Source organism: Pseudophryne corroboree, chromosome 2 (assembly GCF_028390025.1).
Source record: "Pseudophryne corroboree isolate aPseCor3 chromosome 2, aPseCor3.hap2, whole genome shotgun sequence".
In the NCBI taxonomy this organism is placed as follows: Eukaryota; Metazoa; Chordata; class Amphibia; order Anura; family Myobatrachidae; genus Pseudophryne; species Pseudophryne corroboree.
The window spans coordinates 503,862,380-503,877,683 of NC_086445.1; the positions used below are offsets into that span (position 1 = coordinate 503,862,380).

The 15,304-nt window shown below is 44.4% G+C and overlaps 1 protein-coding gene across 7 annotated transcripts in view; it reads left to right on the plus strand.

Annotated features, from left to right (window-relative positions):
* BCAS3 (BCAS3 microtubule associated cell migration factor) overlaps positions 1-15,304 on the plus strand; it is a 2,144,796-nt gene that overhangs the window by 1,138,055 nt on the left and 991,437 nt on the right. For all 7 annotated transcript variants that reach the window (XM_063954016.1, XM_063954015.1, XM_063954017.1 and 4 more), the window contains 2 exons: positions 10,367-10,532; positions 14,575-14,675. In XM_063954016.1, coding sequence (XP_063810086.1) covers positions 10,367-10,532; positions 14,575-14,675 — 267 coding nt within the window. The remainder of the gene's footprint in view (positions 1-10,366; positions 10,533-14,574; positions 14,676-15,304) is intronic.

Sequence of the window (15,304 nt, forward strand, 5' to 3'; positions counted from 1 at the left end):
GTCCGGGTCACATCTACATATTCATCAGATGATCAGCCTGTCCCCCAGGGCCAGGGTATCTATCTTGTGGTGGCTACAGAGTGCTCACCTTTTAGAGGGTCGCAGGTTTGGCATTCAGGACTGGGTGGCCACGGACGCGAGCCTCCGAGGCTGGGGAGCAGTCACACAGGGAAGAAACTTCCAGGGTCTGTGGTCAAGCCAGGAGGCTTGTCTACACATCAACGTACTGGAATTGAGGGCCATATACAACGGCCTACGTCAAGCGGAGAATTTTCTTTGCGACCTACCGGTTCTGATTCAGTCAGACAACGTCATGGTTGTGGCTCATGTAAACCGCCAAGGCGGAACAAGGAGCAGAGTGGCAATGGCAGAAGCCACCAGAATTCTTTGCTGGGCGGAAAATCATGTAAGCGCTCTGACAGTGGTCTTCATTCCGGGAGTGGACAACTGGGAAGCAGACTTCCTCAGCAGACACGGTCTCCATCCAGGAGAGTGGGGTCTTCATCAAGAAGTTTTTGCAGAGATTGCAAGTCAGTGGGGACTGCCTCAAATAGACATGATGGCGTCACTCCTCAACAACAAGCTTCCGAGGTATTGTGCCAGGTCAAGGGACCCTCAGGCAGTAGCGGTGGACGCCCTGGTGACTCCGTGGGTGTTCCAGTCGGTCTATGTGTTCCCTCCTCTTCCTCTCATCTCAAAAATATTTAGAATCTTAAGACAAAAAGGAGTACAGGCAATTCTCATTGTTCCAGATTGGCCTCGAAGGGCCTGGTATCTGGAGCTGCAGGAAATGCTCACAGAAGATACGTGGCCTCTTCCTCTCAGAGAGGACCTGTTGCAACAGGGGCCCTGTCTGTTCCAAGACTTACCGCGGCTGCGTTTGACGGCATGGCGGTTGAACGCCGGATCCTAGCTGAAAAAGGCATTCCGGATGAGGTCATTCCTACTCTGATAAGGGCTAGGAAGGAGGTGACAGCGAAACATTATCACCGTATCTGGAGGAAGTATGTGTCTTGGTGTGAGACCAAGAATGCTCCTTCGGAGGAATTCCATCTGGGCCGTTTTCTCCACTTCCTACAGACTGGAGTGAATTTGGGCCTAAAATTAGGTTACATTAAGGTACAGATTTCGGCCCTGTCTGTTTTCTTTCAGAAGGAATTGGCTTCTCTACTAGAAGTCCAGGCTTTTGTGAAGGGAATGCTGCATATCCAGCCTCCTTTTGTGCCCCCAGTGGCGCCATGGGACCTTAACGTGGTGTTACAGTTCCTTAAGTCTCATTGGTTTGAGCCTCTTCAAACCGTGGAATTAAAATATCTCACTTGGAAAGTGGTTATGTTGTTGGCCTTGGCGTCTGCAAGGCGAGTGTCTGAGTTGGCGGCTTTATCTCACAAAAGCCCCTCTCTGATTTTCTATGTGGACAGAGCTGAGATGCAAACTCGTCCTCAATTTTTGCCTAAGGTGGTTTCCTCTTTTCATATGAACCAACCTATTGTGGTGCCTGTGGCTACGGGAGATTTGGAGGATTCCAAATCCCTTGATGTAGTCAGGGCCTTAAAAATTTACGTAGCCAGGACGGCTCGAATTAGGAAAACAGAAACTCTGTCCTGTATGTAGCCAACAAGGTTGGCGCTCCTGCTTCTAAGCAGACTATTGCTCGCTGGATCTGTAACACGATTCAGCAGGCTCATTCTACGGCTGGATTGCCGTTACCTAATTCGGTGAAGGCCCATTCCACTAGGAAGGTGGGATCTTCTTGGGCGGCTGCCCGAGGCGTCTTGGCATTACAGCTTTGCCGAGCGGCGACTTGGTCGGGTTCAAACACTTTTGCTAAATTCTACAAGTTTGATACCCTGGCTGAGGAGGACCTCATGTTTGCTCAATCGGTGCTGCAGAGTCATCCGCACTCTCCCGCCCATTTGGGAGCTTTAGTATAATCCCCATGGTCCTTACAGAGTCCACAGCATCCTTTAGGACGTAAGAGAAAATAAGATTTTAAACCTACCGGTAAATCTTTTTCTCCCAGTCCATAGAGGATGCTGGGCGCCCGTCCCAGTGCGGACAAAATCTGCAAGGCTTGTATATAGTTGTTACTTACATAAGGGTTATGTTACAGTTGAGATCAGTCTTTAGCTGATACTGTTTTGTTCATACTGTTAACTGGTTGCGTATAGTCCAGGTTATACGGTATGGATGGTGTGGGCTGGTATGAATCTTGCCCTTAGATTAACAAAAGCCTTTCCTCGTACTGTCCGTCTCCTCTGGGCACAGTTTCTCTAACTGAGGTCTGGAGGAGGGGCATAGAGGGAGGAGCCAGTGCACATCCATTCTAAAGTTTCTTTATAGTGCCCATGTCTCCTGCGGAGCCCGTCTATTCCCCATGGTCCTTACGGAGCCCCCAGCATCCTCTATGGACTAGGAGAAAAAGATTTACCGGTAGGTTTAAAATCTTATTTTCTACTAGGATTGCGCATTATGAGACTGAATCACATATTTTAAAAATGATGGGGACAGAACCAGACAAAACCTGATTGGGGAGGTTTTGTCTGGTTCTGTCCCCACTACCTCAAAATCCCCTGGTGTATCCAAGAAACGTGTGCTTGCTCAGATTATGCAAGTCGACACAGACACAGACTCTGACACAGCAGAGGGTGATGCGGATATGCGGGGGGGGGGGTGAGGCTTTCCTGGCAAGAGGGGTGCAACTCATGATTGAGGCTATTAGGGATGTGTTACACATTACTGACAAACCACCTGAACAGGTATGGGAGGCTTACTTTACGGACAATAAGAGAGCCTCCCTGACCTTCCCTGCGTCTAAGGAATTAAACGCATTATTTGAAAAATCCTGGGAAAAACCAGAGAAAAAATTCCAGATCCCAAAGAGGGTTCTTGTGGCTTTTCCTTTCCTTGAGGATGATAGGAAAAAGGGGGAAAACCCACCTATAGTAGACGCTTCTGTATCTAGACTGTCTAAAAAGGTGGTTTTACCTGTCCCTGGGTCTACCGCTTTAAAGAACCGGCAGACCACAAGATTGAAACTACACTCAAATCCATATACACTGCTTCAGGAGTGGCGTTAAAGCCCACTGTTGACTGTGCATGGATTTCTAAAGCCATAGTAAAGTGGTCAGGCACATTACTAGAGGACTTAGATACTATGGATAGAAGTGACATTGAATTGTTTTTACGTAACATACAGGATTCCACGGGTTTCATGGTGGAGGTCATGAAGGACCTGGGTAATCTGACTGCAAGGACATCGTCCATGGCTGTCTCAGCACGCAGGGACTCTGGCTTCGCCAATGGTCTGCAGACGCGGAATCCAGGAAAAGTTTGGAGAACCTACCCTTCACAGGTCAGGCTCTATTTGAGGAAGCTTTGGATGCGTGGATTTCCACGGCAACTGCGGGTAAGTCAACCTTTCTTCCCTCATCCTCTAAGATGATGAAGAAACCTTTTTCTACATCCTCTATGCAGTCCTTTCGGCCTGCAAAAGCTAAAAAAGTCCAAGACTCCTACCACTTTCTTCATTGGTGGGCGAGCAAAATCCCAGGTTCCCAAGACCAGAAACCTGCCTCTGTGTCCTCAAAATCCTCAGCATGACGGTGGACCTCCCTGCCTGGAGAACGGGCAGGTGGGAGTGAGGCTTAGATATTTCAGTCACGTCTGGGTGTCATTGGGTCTGGATTCCTGGGTACAGGATATTGTGTCCCATAGGTACAAACTGGAGTTTCAAGACCTCCCATCCCACAGGTTCTTCAAATCAGGCTTGCCAGTTTTGCTGACAGAAAGGGCTATCCTTCAGGAAGCCATTCAAAAATTGGAAAGGTCAGATGTAATTGTTCCAGTTCAACCTCATCTGGTAAACCAGGGTTACTATTCAAACCTATTTGTGGTACCGAAACCGGATGGTTCGGTCAGGCCAATTTTGAACCTGAAGTCGCTAAACCCTTATCTGAGGGAATTCAAGTTCAAAATGGAGTCTCTGAGAGCAGTGATCTCAGGGCTGGAGGAGGGAGAGTTTCTGGTGTCCTTAGACATCAAGGATGCGTACCTCCACATTCCGATTTGGCCACCACACCAGGCTTATCTCAGATTTGCGCTATTGGACTGTCACTATCAGTTCCCGGCACTGCCGTTCGGCCTCTCCACAGCACCGAGGGTATTCACCAAGGTAATGGCAGAGATGATGATTCTCCTCCGCAGGCAGGGGTTGAATATAATTCCTTATCTGGACGATCTGCAGATAAAGGCATCTTCCAGGGAGAGGTTGTTGCAGTCCATTGCTCTCAAGACTCGACTGCTCAGGGAACATGGATGGATCCTAAATCTTCCCAAGTCACATTTAGAGCCGACAAGGAGATTGTATTTCCTGGGGATAATCCTCGACACGGAAGTGCAAAGGGTATTTCTACCGGTGGAGAAAGCGTTGGTGATCCAAACTATGGTCTGGGATGTCTTGAAGCCTTCCCGGGTATCTGTTCATCAGTGCATTCACCTTCTGGGGAAGATGGTTGCCTCCTACGAGGCTCTTCAGTATCCCGGTTATCTGTTCATCAGTGCATTCGCCTTCTGGGGAAGATGGTTGCCTCCTACGAGGCTCTTCAGTATGGAAGATTTCATGCACGGTCCTTCCAACTGGATCTCCCGGACAAGTGGTCAGGGTCTTATCTGCACATGCACCAGAGGAAAAGGGGTTTCACTCCTGTGGTGGCTACAATTGCCTCACCTTCTAGAGGGCCGCAGTTTCGGGATTCAGAACTGGATCCTTCTAACCACAGATGCAAGTCTCAGAGGTTGGGGCACAATCACCCAAGGGGAAACCTTCCAAGGAAGGTGGTCAAGTCTGGAATCCATTCCTCCAGTCAACATTCTGGAACTAAGGGCCGTATACAATGGTCGTCTTGAAGCGGCACATCTTCTACAAGATCGGGCCATTCAGGTGCAGTCGGACAATGTAACGACGGTGGCCTACATAAACCGACAGGGCGGAACGAAGAGCAGAGCTGCAATGTCAGAGGCAAAAAGAATCCTCTGTGCAGAAAGGCATGCGTTGGCACTGTCAGCAATCTTCATTCCGGGAGTGTGCAACTGGGAAGCGGACTTCCTCAGCAGACACGATCTCCATCCAGGAGAGTGGGGCTTCCATCCAGAGGTGTTCACGGAGGTGACAAATCTTTGGGGTGTACCTCAAATAGATATGATGGCATCCCGTCTCAACAAGAAGGTACTGTTCCAGGTCAAGAGACCCACAAGCAGTGGCGGTGGATGCCCTGGTAACTCCATGGGTGTTCCAGTCAGTGTATGTGTTTCCACCACTTCCACCCATTCTAAGGATTCTAAAACTCGTAAAGAGAACAAGAGTTCAGGCAATCTTCATTACTCCGGACTGGCCAAGAAAGGCTTGGTATGTGGATCTTCTGGATCTACTGCTGGAAGACCCGAGGCCTTTTCCTGTTCGGGAGGACCTTCTGCAACAGGGGCCGTTCGCTTATCAAGACTTACCACGGCTACGTTTGACGGCATGGAGGTTGAACACCAGATATTAGCTCAGAAGGGCATTCCGAACAAGGTTATTCCTACCCTGATACAGGCTAGGAAAGGAGTAACGTCTAAACATTGCCATCGCATTTGGAAAAAAAGTATGTATCTTGGTGTGAATCCAAGAAGTTTCCTATGGTGGAATTTCAACTGGAACGGTTTCTCCTCTTCCTGCAAGCAGGTGTGGATATGGGTTTGGGGTCCATAAAGGTCCAGATTTCGGCCTTATCCATTTTCTGCCAGAAACAACTGGCTTTCCTCCCTGAAGTTCAGACTTTCTTGAAAGGGGTTCTGCACATCCAGCCTCCCTTTGTGCCGGGATCTTATTGTGGTGTTACAGTTCCTCGGATTGGGTCGAGCCTCTACAGGAGGTTGAGGTAAAGTTTCTCACGTGGAAGGCTGTCACTTTGTTGGCCTTAGCTTCTGCTAGACGTGTGTCGGAGTTGGGGGCTTTGTCTTGTAAAAGCCCCTACTTAATCTTCCATGAAGATAGAGCTAAGCTCCGGACACGTCAGCAGTTCCTTCCAAAGGTTGTCAGCTTTTCATATCAACCAACCTATTGTGGTGCCAGTTGCTACTGACTCCTCAATTTCATCAAAGTCCTTGGATGTTGTAAGGGCTCTGAAAATCTATGTGAAGAGGACTGCTCGTCTCAGAAAATTGGACTCTCTGTTTGTCCTGTATGATCCCAAGAAAATTGGGTGTCCTGCGTCTAAGCAGACGGTCCCTCACTGGATCAGGGTCACTATCCAGCATGCATATTCTATGGCAGGATTGCTGTGTCCAAAATATGTTAAGGCCCACTCTACTCGTAAGGTGGGTTTTTCCTGAGTGGCTGCCCGGGGTGTCTTGGCTTTGCAGCTTTGCCGAGCGGCTACTTGGTCTGGGTCGAACACGTTTGCTAAGTTCTACAAGTTTGATACTTTGACCTCTGAGGACCTAAGCTATCTGATGGTTATTGCACTCAGTCCCTGAATTGCAGATTATTGTAGGGCACCCCCTTATGGAAGGTCCTCTGAGTTATGTGTCATTTGGTACAGGGAGGGAAGTCCCAGCAGCAGCTGATTGCAGCTCAACAGGTAGTCGGCCAGCTTTAGTACTGTACCTCCAGCCAGGGCCCCACGGTTTTAGTACCTCAAGCCAGGGCCCCCGGAGCCTGCATTCCTTCCCCCATTGCAGACGAAACGTCCAGACCTCATGGAGACTCCATTGGGCTCCCAGAGTCCCAACTACTCTTCCAGGGAGATGGAGTGTCTCCATCCTACAGAAGCATGTATGTGGTTCAACAGAGAGAGGAACAGGGCCAGTCCCAAGGACAGGAGCAAGAGGGCTCAAATTGCGATCATATCCATTGGCTTCTATGTGTCTTCAGAATTATGGAACCATACCATAACCTATATATGAAATAAGCTGAGCTATGCTACGTTTGTCAAAGATTTGGTTTACAAAAAGAATAAGCAACTTTGTATATCTAATAGTTTGTCCAACAACACTACAGTTTATATTTTATTATTATTTTTTATTATTTATTATTTATTATTATTTATATTTTATTTTTATGTTATATTTGAGTGTGTGTTTTTTATTTTATTCTTCGAAGGATAATTCATATTTGTCTTTTAAAATGTATAATTTGGTAGAGTCCCAGGGAGAACGCGAATGTGGGATGCTTAGAAAGCTTGTCCTCACGATCGCGTTATCGTGCTTCCCTGTTGTACAGTGTTGCAGTTTGCTGCATTGTACAGTAGCAGTACCGTAATGACTATAGTCAACATGAATCACTTCATCATGTTCCTTGTCTGTCCAGTGATATGGGTGGATCCGGGAACCTGGTCTACTCTACTAGAGTCCTGGAGATTTACCCATATTTCACAGAATGAGTTCAAATGACTCAATGTTAACATTTATGATGTCGACATTTTTAAAATGTTAACATTGAAAATGTTGGCATGTGCAGAATGTCAACATGTTCACATGATTGACATGTGAAACGCTGACATTCTGCATGGACCGTTAGTGGAGGGTTAGACTACGAGAGGGGAGGTTAGGGTAAGGCTGTAAGAGCAGAGGTTAGGGTTAGGCACTGAGGTTAGGTTTTAAGCAAATTCACTACCTGAAGCACCACTGGATCCACCGGAAGTCATCATCAACTGATCACTGGACCTGGAAGACCTTGCTAAAGCTTACTATACTTAGAAAAAAAGTACAGTAAAAATACATGGCAAGGAGAAAAGTAGTTGACGTATATAATATTTGATGTACAAAAAAATTGATGCTACACAATGCCCATACAAAATAATTCTTTAAAGGTCACACAAAGACTACATAAAGATCGGGAAATTATAAACATAGGGTCCCAGGTGTTGTCCTTATCGACACACTGGGGTAGCCATCCACAAGGTAAAGGGGTATTAAGAAGGGTAATCACATACAAGAGGAATTATATGTTATATTCTACACTTCAAACAGGAATTGGTATCTGTGATGCCAATGATAAAACATAGCTGGGGGGAAGGAAGCGCTGTTATAGAATATTCAGGAACATTGAGGGGAGAATGTAGGTCTACACTATGTCTCACCTACAGTGGCTGTCTTCTAGGCATACTCTCTAGAGCCTTCAAGTTAACTAGTTCCCTACGATTGAAAAGGGAAAGAGGCTTTACCTTATTGAAATTCTGCATTGTGTAGGAAGGAATGATAACTACATCCTTCTGTATAATCCATGAGGACATAAGGAGGGGGATTGTCTAGAATTTTCGGCCTTGTGGGTGTGTAGGAAAGAAATAAGGCTGATATCAGGAAGAAAGGTTTGATCTACTGTGGTGTTAGGGTAGGTTTGAATTGATTGAAGCCAGTCCTTGTTAATTTGAAGGAAACTTGTGAAACTATAGCATTTGAGGTTAGGAAAGTTAATGCCAGCATTCGCAGGGGTTTGGTGGAGTTTAAGGAAGCTAATACCAGAGCAGATTATTATTATTATTATTACATTTTATTTATAAGGCGCCACATGTGTTTCGCAGCGCCGTACAAAGGACAGTACAGGGAGACAAAACATAGCATTACAGTAAATAAATAACAGAAATAGAGTACAGGTAACAGAGCACCACACGTTCTCAAGACATAATACAGCTAAGATGTAAGTATTGATGGAGTGATCATCGTACTACTAGAGACTGGTGGCCATAGATGGAGATGAGCCTTTACTAGCAGGATAAAGATGGTCATTGAGTAGGGGAGAGCTGCGAGTGAAATGTGTCGAGACGAGGGCTTAGATAACAAGAGGAAAGAAGAGCTAACAATCTAGTGGGGAGGGGCGACAGACAGATGACAGACAGATGACAAGAGGTGCAGGTAAGTGGGAGGTAGCCAGATGGCAGTATGCAAGCAAAGCTGAGGTGTTCACGGCATGGGGCAGGGGGGTGGAGGCGCGGCTTCAGCACTGGGTTATGCATCGGGAGGGTATGCTTTGATGAATAGGTGGGTTTTTAGTGCCCGTTTGAAGCTTTGCAAGGTCGGGGAGAGTCTAATGGAGCGGGGGAGTGCGTTCCACTGAAGGGGTGCAGCACGGGCAAAATCCTGAACTCGTGCATGGGAAGCAGTGACCAGGGCGGTGGAGAGGCGACGGTCATTAGTCGACCGTAGGGGGCGGGAGGGAGTATGAAGGGAAAGGAGGTTGGAGATGTAGGGAGCAGTGGAATTAGAGATGGCCTTGTATGTGAGGATGAGGAGTTTGAAGAGGATTCTGTAGGGGAATGGGAGTCAGTGTAGATTTTGTCGAAGAGGAGTGGCAGATGTGGTGCGGCGGGAGAGGAAGATTAGCCTAGCTGCGGAGTTCAGTACAGATTGGAGGGGAGCAAGCGAGGCCAGTGAGGAGAACATTGCAGTAGTCAAGTCGTGAGATTAAGGGACAAAGTGGTTTATTATCTAGACTGGTATCCCTCTGATACAAAACAAGTGGCAGTATGTGCAATGGATAAAGAAACCTGGGAAAACTCATAATTTTAAGGAGACTATCTCAGCCAAGATACCAGAGGGAGAGTTTATACTAGCTATATATTTCTGACAGAACTGTTCTAATTTGTGGTCTCATGTTAATGAAATAAAGAGAGTCCATGTGTTTGGGAAGGTGTATGGCCATATAGGGGAGAGATCTCTTTGCCCATGTCAACTTAAAGGGCTCACTCAAGAAGAGCTTTGCATTAGTGCCCAAGGATAAAGCTAATGATTTATCTTCATTAACTTAAAAACCCAAGACCCAAACATACTCCCGCAATTTAATCTGGGGTAGGGAACAGGGGGGTTGGAAATATGCAGTAAAAGTTCATTAGCAAAAGCTTTAACTTTCGTGAACACTCTGCCCAAAGGTAATCCCCTCAAAAGATTAGTTGCAAAGATAAAGAGAAGTGGGTAAAGGGCCAAATTAAAGAGTAAAGGGGAAAGTGACCAGCCCTGACTTGACCCTCTGAAATATGAAACTTCTTTGCCTAAAGAGCAATTAATATAAAAAGCATATAAAAATCTACTTAATCAGGAAAAATCATTGTCAATAATGAAGATGGAGCCAAAATCTTTGTCAGCATCTAAGCTATAAGTATAGCCGAGGTAGAGCCCTGGAGAAGGCGGGAGACCGCCAAGACACAGGCAACAGCCTTATCAGAATGTCTATCATAGGAGAAGCCAAAGGGGTGCCGGGTGAAGAGAGATGGTTTCATATTAAAATATCAGCTCTTTATTTTATTTGTTTTATCTTCTTTTATTACAGTTTTAGAAGATGAGAATTTTAAATGTGTTCTTGAAACATGCTTTCCGATCTCTTTACTCTCAGATCAATCCAAGCAGTATGTGGTGGAATCTCTGTACATCATTAGTTGCTATGGAACTGTAGTAGAACATGTGCTGGAACCTCGGCCTCTGAGCACTGCTCCGAAAATAAATGATGACACACCACTGGAAATGTGGACATCACCACGTGCCAGTTGGACTATTGCCAGGTATGATACTACACATGTTTATATGCCTTATAGATTAAATGTCAACATGCTCTTAGTTTTAACCCTTTAGTGCAAAGGAAGAATGGAGCTCATCAGCATATACGTTAAAAGCACTAATGATGAATCCCACTCATCCCGTTCAATGAACTAGTTTAATAAGGGAAAAACAAACTTACCTCTCCCCTACTTATAGTAACTGCTGGTGAGGGCCAGGGAAGAGGCCTCAGAATTTATCACATCATCATGCTGATGCTCTACAGCTCTCATCCCATTGCACTACAGAAAGTAGCATAGTGTCAGGTGATGGCAAAGGACACAATTGATCGCTCTACCCCAACCTGGCTGCCAGAGACTCAAGTCACTCTAATTTAAAAGTAGGGAGTCCCCTTTTTAAAATATTGTATGTGCCACCTTAATAGTTATATACTTATGTTATCACCAGACAATAACCCTCTACAATACAGAATAATTAAGAAGGGGTACTTTCCTGTTATACTGTCCAGAAAATATTAAGTAGTCCAGAGATGGGGGAGGTTCTAATGGCCAGACCTCCCCATCCTGGCTTCAATAAACTTAAGGGGACGCTTACTGGATATAGTAGATTGCATACCTTTCACAGTAGTATGCTTTGTTGGGGTAAACAGATTATACATGAAAATTTGTTGTGTTCTACAGGCAAGTAAATCTCAGAGTGGACACACAGACATGGCAACTGGCACATTTATATTTTAGCCTGGGGGAGGGGGGGGGGGTAACCCCACCCCACCACACCACACCATTAAATTATTTTTCCAACTCTCTCTTCCATTACATAAAATGGTTAACTCCAACCACAACAATAACTTAACATCCCAGCCCTCCACCCCATTGCATTAAATGATTAACTCACAACACATCAAGAAATGAAAAGCCCAGCTTCCACCTCACACTCCCAATCTTAAATTATTAACTTACACCACACCATTAAATGAATAGCCCAACTATTTATCCCCCAGTACATGAAATGATTTTCCCCACCACACTAATAAACTAATAGGCCAATTTCCACCGCTTTACAAGAAGCAGTGTCTCCCCCACCCTTTGACGTGTACCTTCTTTCAGAAAGCAGCCAGGCTGCTGCTATCATTAAATTTGATGAACTAATTTTAATGCGCCATGAGACATGGCCCAGAGGGGATCTTGCTAGATATCTCTGACTTTACAAGTACTCTACTGAAGCGTAGTTCATCTCAGGATAAATTGAATAGATCATTCATTCATCAGGCAGTGAGACATGACCTTCCTGGCTTTGCAGGTACTCCTTTCAAGGGTATTTGGTAACATCATCTCAAGGTAAGTATCTCAGACACCACAGTCATCATAGTAGGCTGTGAGAACATGGTAAGCAATGAAAAAGGAAGGACAGCAAGAGAAATCATTGATTTCTATGCAGTGATTCTCCTCTTAAATAGGAAGAATTGGTGATAGCCCCAGAGAAAGCGGTTATTGCTGCTTCACAAATAGACCCCTTGCTCCAAAATTAATGACAATGGGGGTCATTCAGAGTTTATCGCATGTAGCAACTTTTTGCTGCTTGTGCAATCAACTATTCGCCGTCTATGGGGGAGTGTATTATAGCATAGCAGGGCTGCGATCGCTTGTGCAGCCCTGCTATGCTAAAAAAGTTTCCTGCAAAACAAGACCAGGCTGAGACTGTGTGATGGATCCAGCGACGAAAGTCCCGGAATTGACGTCAGACATCCGCCCTCCAAATGCCTGGACACGCCTGTGTTCGCCTCACCACGTCTGGAAAACGGTCAGTTGATGCCCCGGAACACCTGTCAGTCTTCTTGCGATCGCCGCTGCAGCGTGCGAATGGGTCGGAATGACCCCCAATGTGCTGACCATGGTCATCTGAAGTGTGTGGGCCACACTGACTACAGTGTATATTCTATAAATGACAGGAAATTTATTAGCATTGTTTCTTCAGACATTCATAAATGATATTTCTGTAAGTATTGTACCATTATTTATAGTTATTACCATTACCCACTAATTTCTATCTACATTAACGTGATTGTCTAGCACAGCAGCACTGTTCCATTGGTTTTCTAATAAAAGCTAGTCTAGATTGTGATAGCCCTTAATAAGTGGCCTGACCGAACTGCAGCAAACAGAAATCAATCTATAAATATTATTCCAGTGTCTTTTTTTTAGGACAGTTTAAAGTATTTTGCCATTGATTTTCAGGATGCATTGTCCTGCAGCAATGGTTATTCCTGTATTGGTGTAATCAATTTGAACGATACAGAGCAATTTACAAGGAACATTCCTTAATTAAAATGACCTCATATTGGAAAGAGCCATCATTTCTCAGAGAGAGGAAACATAAAGGAATTTTATCTGAATTGAGAAATTTGTATGACTATCGAGAATAACTATACCCTGTATTGGATTTTAGACATACAGTAACATGGCCTTTCACTTTAATAAGTGTAGGTCCAATGCAATAAAATACAAATAATTGTAAATAGAATAAAAGTTTACCAATGCATACATGTTTTCAGATCAGATTCCTGTATTGGTTACATTGTAGTAAATCTAATTTTATAGTGGAAATAAACATCACTTCAGAACCTTTAAACCATCCAACTTTTCAATCTGCACACTATAAAACAAGTTTGGACCACATTTTAAAACACTGTAGTTGGTAAAAATATATTTTCTGTCAAAAGCAATGTCATACAACCTTTATTGTTTGTTGTTTTTCTAACTTCCACATTATCTTCTTATTCCATCAGCATTTTGTCACTGTAACTTGTTGATTTAGGTCAGATTTTCTAATGTTTTTCTTTTTTGCCTTATATTTTAGATAAATTGTGTCTTTAAGGCTGGGGTTAACATATTGTGGGATCTGTTTAGCATAGGGAGAAAGCCTCTAAATCTGTTGAAAATTTGTGTTTTTGCTGAAGATAGTGCTTCTCCCTATTTACTAAGCCCTGATGCTGGCAAAAGCTATTACTGAACATCGCAGGTGATATCCTTTGCCCACCTTCTCCAGCGATATCATCCCCATGGTAATGAAGGGGAAGCCTATTTAAACAAGAATTGTGGCAATACATGTACCACTGCAATTTTTCTGATTGCTGTCACCATCTCAGCAAACTAAATACAGCTTTTTTTTTTTTCATATTCAGATGTGTCCTCATTCATCTTTGGTGCAGTCATGCCAAGCAGCCCCTCTTGTCACGCCAAGTCGCGTGAGAATCTTCTAGCGATGGGCATCTTTTTTGCGTCTTTTTTTGCCAAAAATGCATCTTGAGGTGTGTACACACGGTGCGATATTACCTTGCGATTTTTACTTTATAGTCAAAATCACAAGGAAAGTTAGTGCATATCGCAAGGTGTTAGCCAGCTTACGATACCATTTCGAACCCAGTGCGCACTCCCGCGAAGTCGGTAGCGCAAGGTTAGATAGACTGTGCAGGCAAGTCAATTTTGACTATCTAGTACAAAGTATAGTCAAAATCGTCCATAGCCAAAATAGCAAGCTCATAGTCAATATTACGTAGTAAAAATCACACATAAGTCAATATCTCACCGGTGTATGCATCTTTAGTCACAACGCAATGCGACTATGGTGCAATGTAGCAGACACAGCTTTTTATCAATACAGGTTCTGTTCTGCTCTGCATACAGGCTCACACTATATACAAGTGTCATATATCAAATTAATCAGCACAGTCTCCTCATGTAAAAGTGCATGTCTGTGCTGTTAGGTGTTACTTTTACAATCTCCCTGAAATGCTTTTTAAAAAGTAGGCAAGTTATGGTTAAGGGTCCTGAGGACTGAGTTTGAGAAACAGTATGTTAAACTGACCTTTACTTCTTATACATAAAAAAAATGTGTAATTCATACAGAGTATACATGAGGATTTTCCAATTACAATATCATTATTTTATTTTACATTACATTTGTGTTTTATATCATTGTATATTTTATACATAAACTGTATAGCTATAACTGCAGTTTAGTTAAAGATACTGTATTCTGTTTCTGCAGGACTCCTCAGTGGAATGAGTTACAGCCACCGTTTAATGCAAACCATCCCTTGTTGCTGGCTTCAGATGTGGTACAGTACTATCAATACCTGCTGGCTGGCTGTAAGTTTTTTGCTTGGCTTAAGTTTTCTCTCTGTTGTGCCAAATGTCAAGTTATCTACTATAAGATACCAAAATGTGATCACTATTATTTAATGCTTACTAATTTTGTAATGAAAAAAAATTTGTCATTTTCTGATAGATAGATAGATAGATAGATAGATAGATAGATAGATAGATAGATAGATAGATACGAGAATATATGTATATTTCTCTATCGTCCTAAGTGGATGCTGGGGTTCCTGAAAGGACCATGGGGAATAGCGGCTCCGCAGGAGACAGGGCACAAAAAAGTAAAGCTTTACTAGGTCAGGTGGTGTGCACTGGCTCCTCCCCCTATGACCCTCCTCCAGACTCCAGTTAGATTTTGTGCCCGAACGAGAAGGGTGCAATCTAGGTGGCTCTCCTAAAGAGCTGCTTAGAGAAAGTTTAGTTTAGGTTTTTTTTTTCTTTACAGTGAGTCCTGCTGGCAACAGGATCACTGCAACGTGGGACTTAGGGGGAAAGTAGTAAACTCACCTGCATGCAGAGTGGATTTGCTGCTTGGCTACTGGACACCATTAGCTCCAGAGGGATCGAACACAGGCCCAGCCGTGGAGTCCGGTCCCGGAGCCGCGCCGCCGACCCCCTTG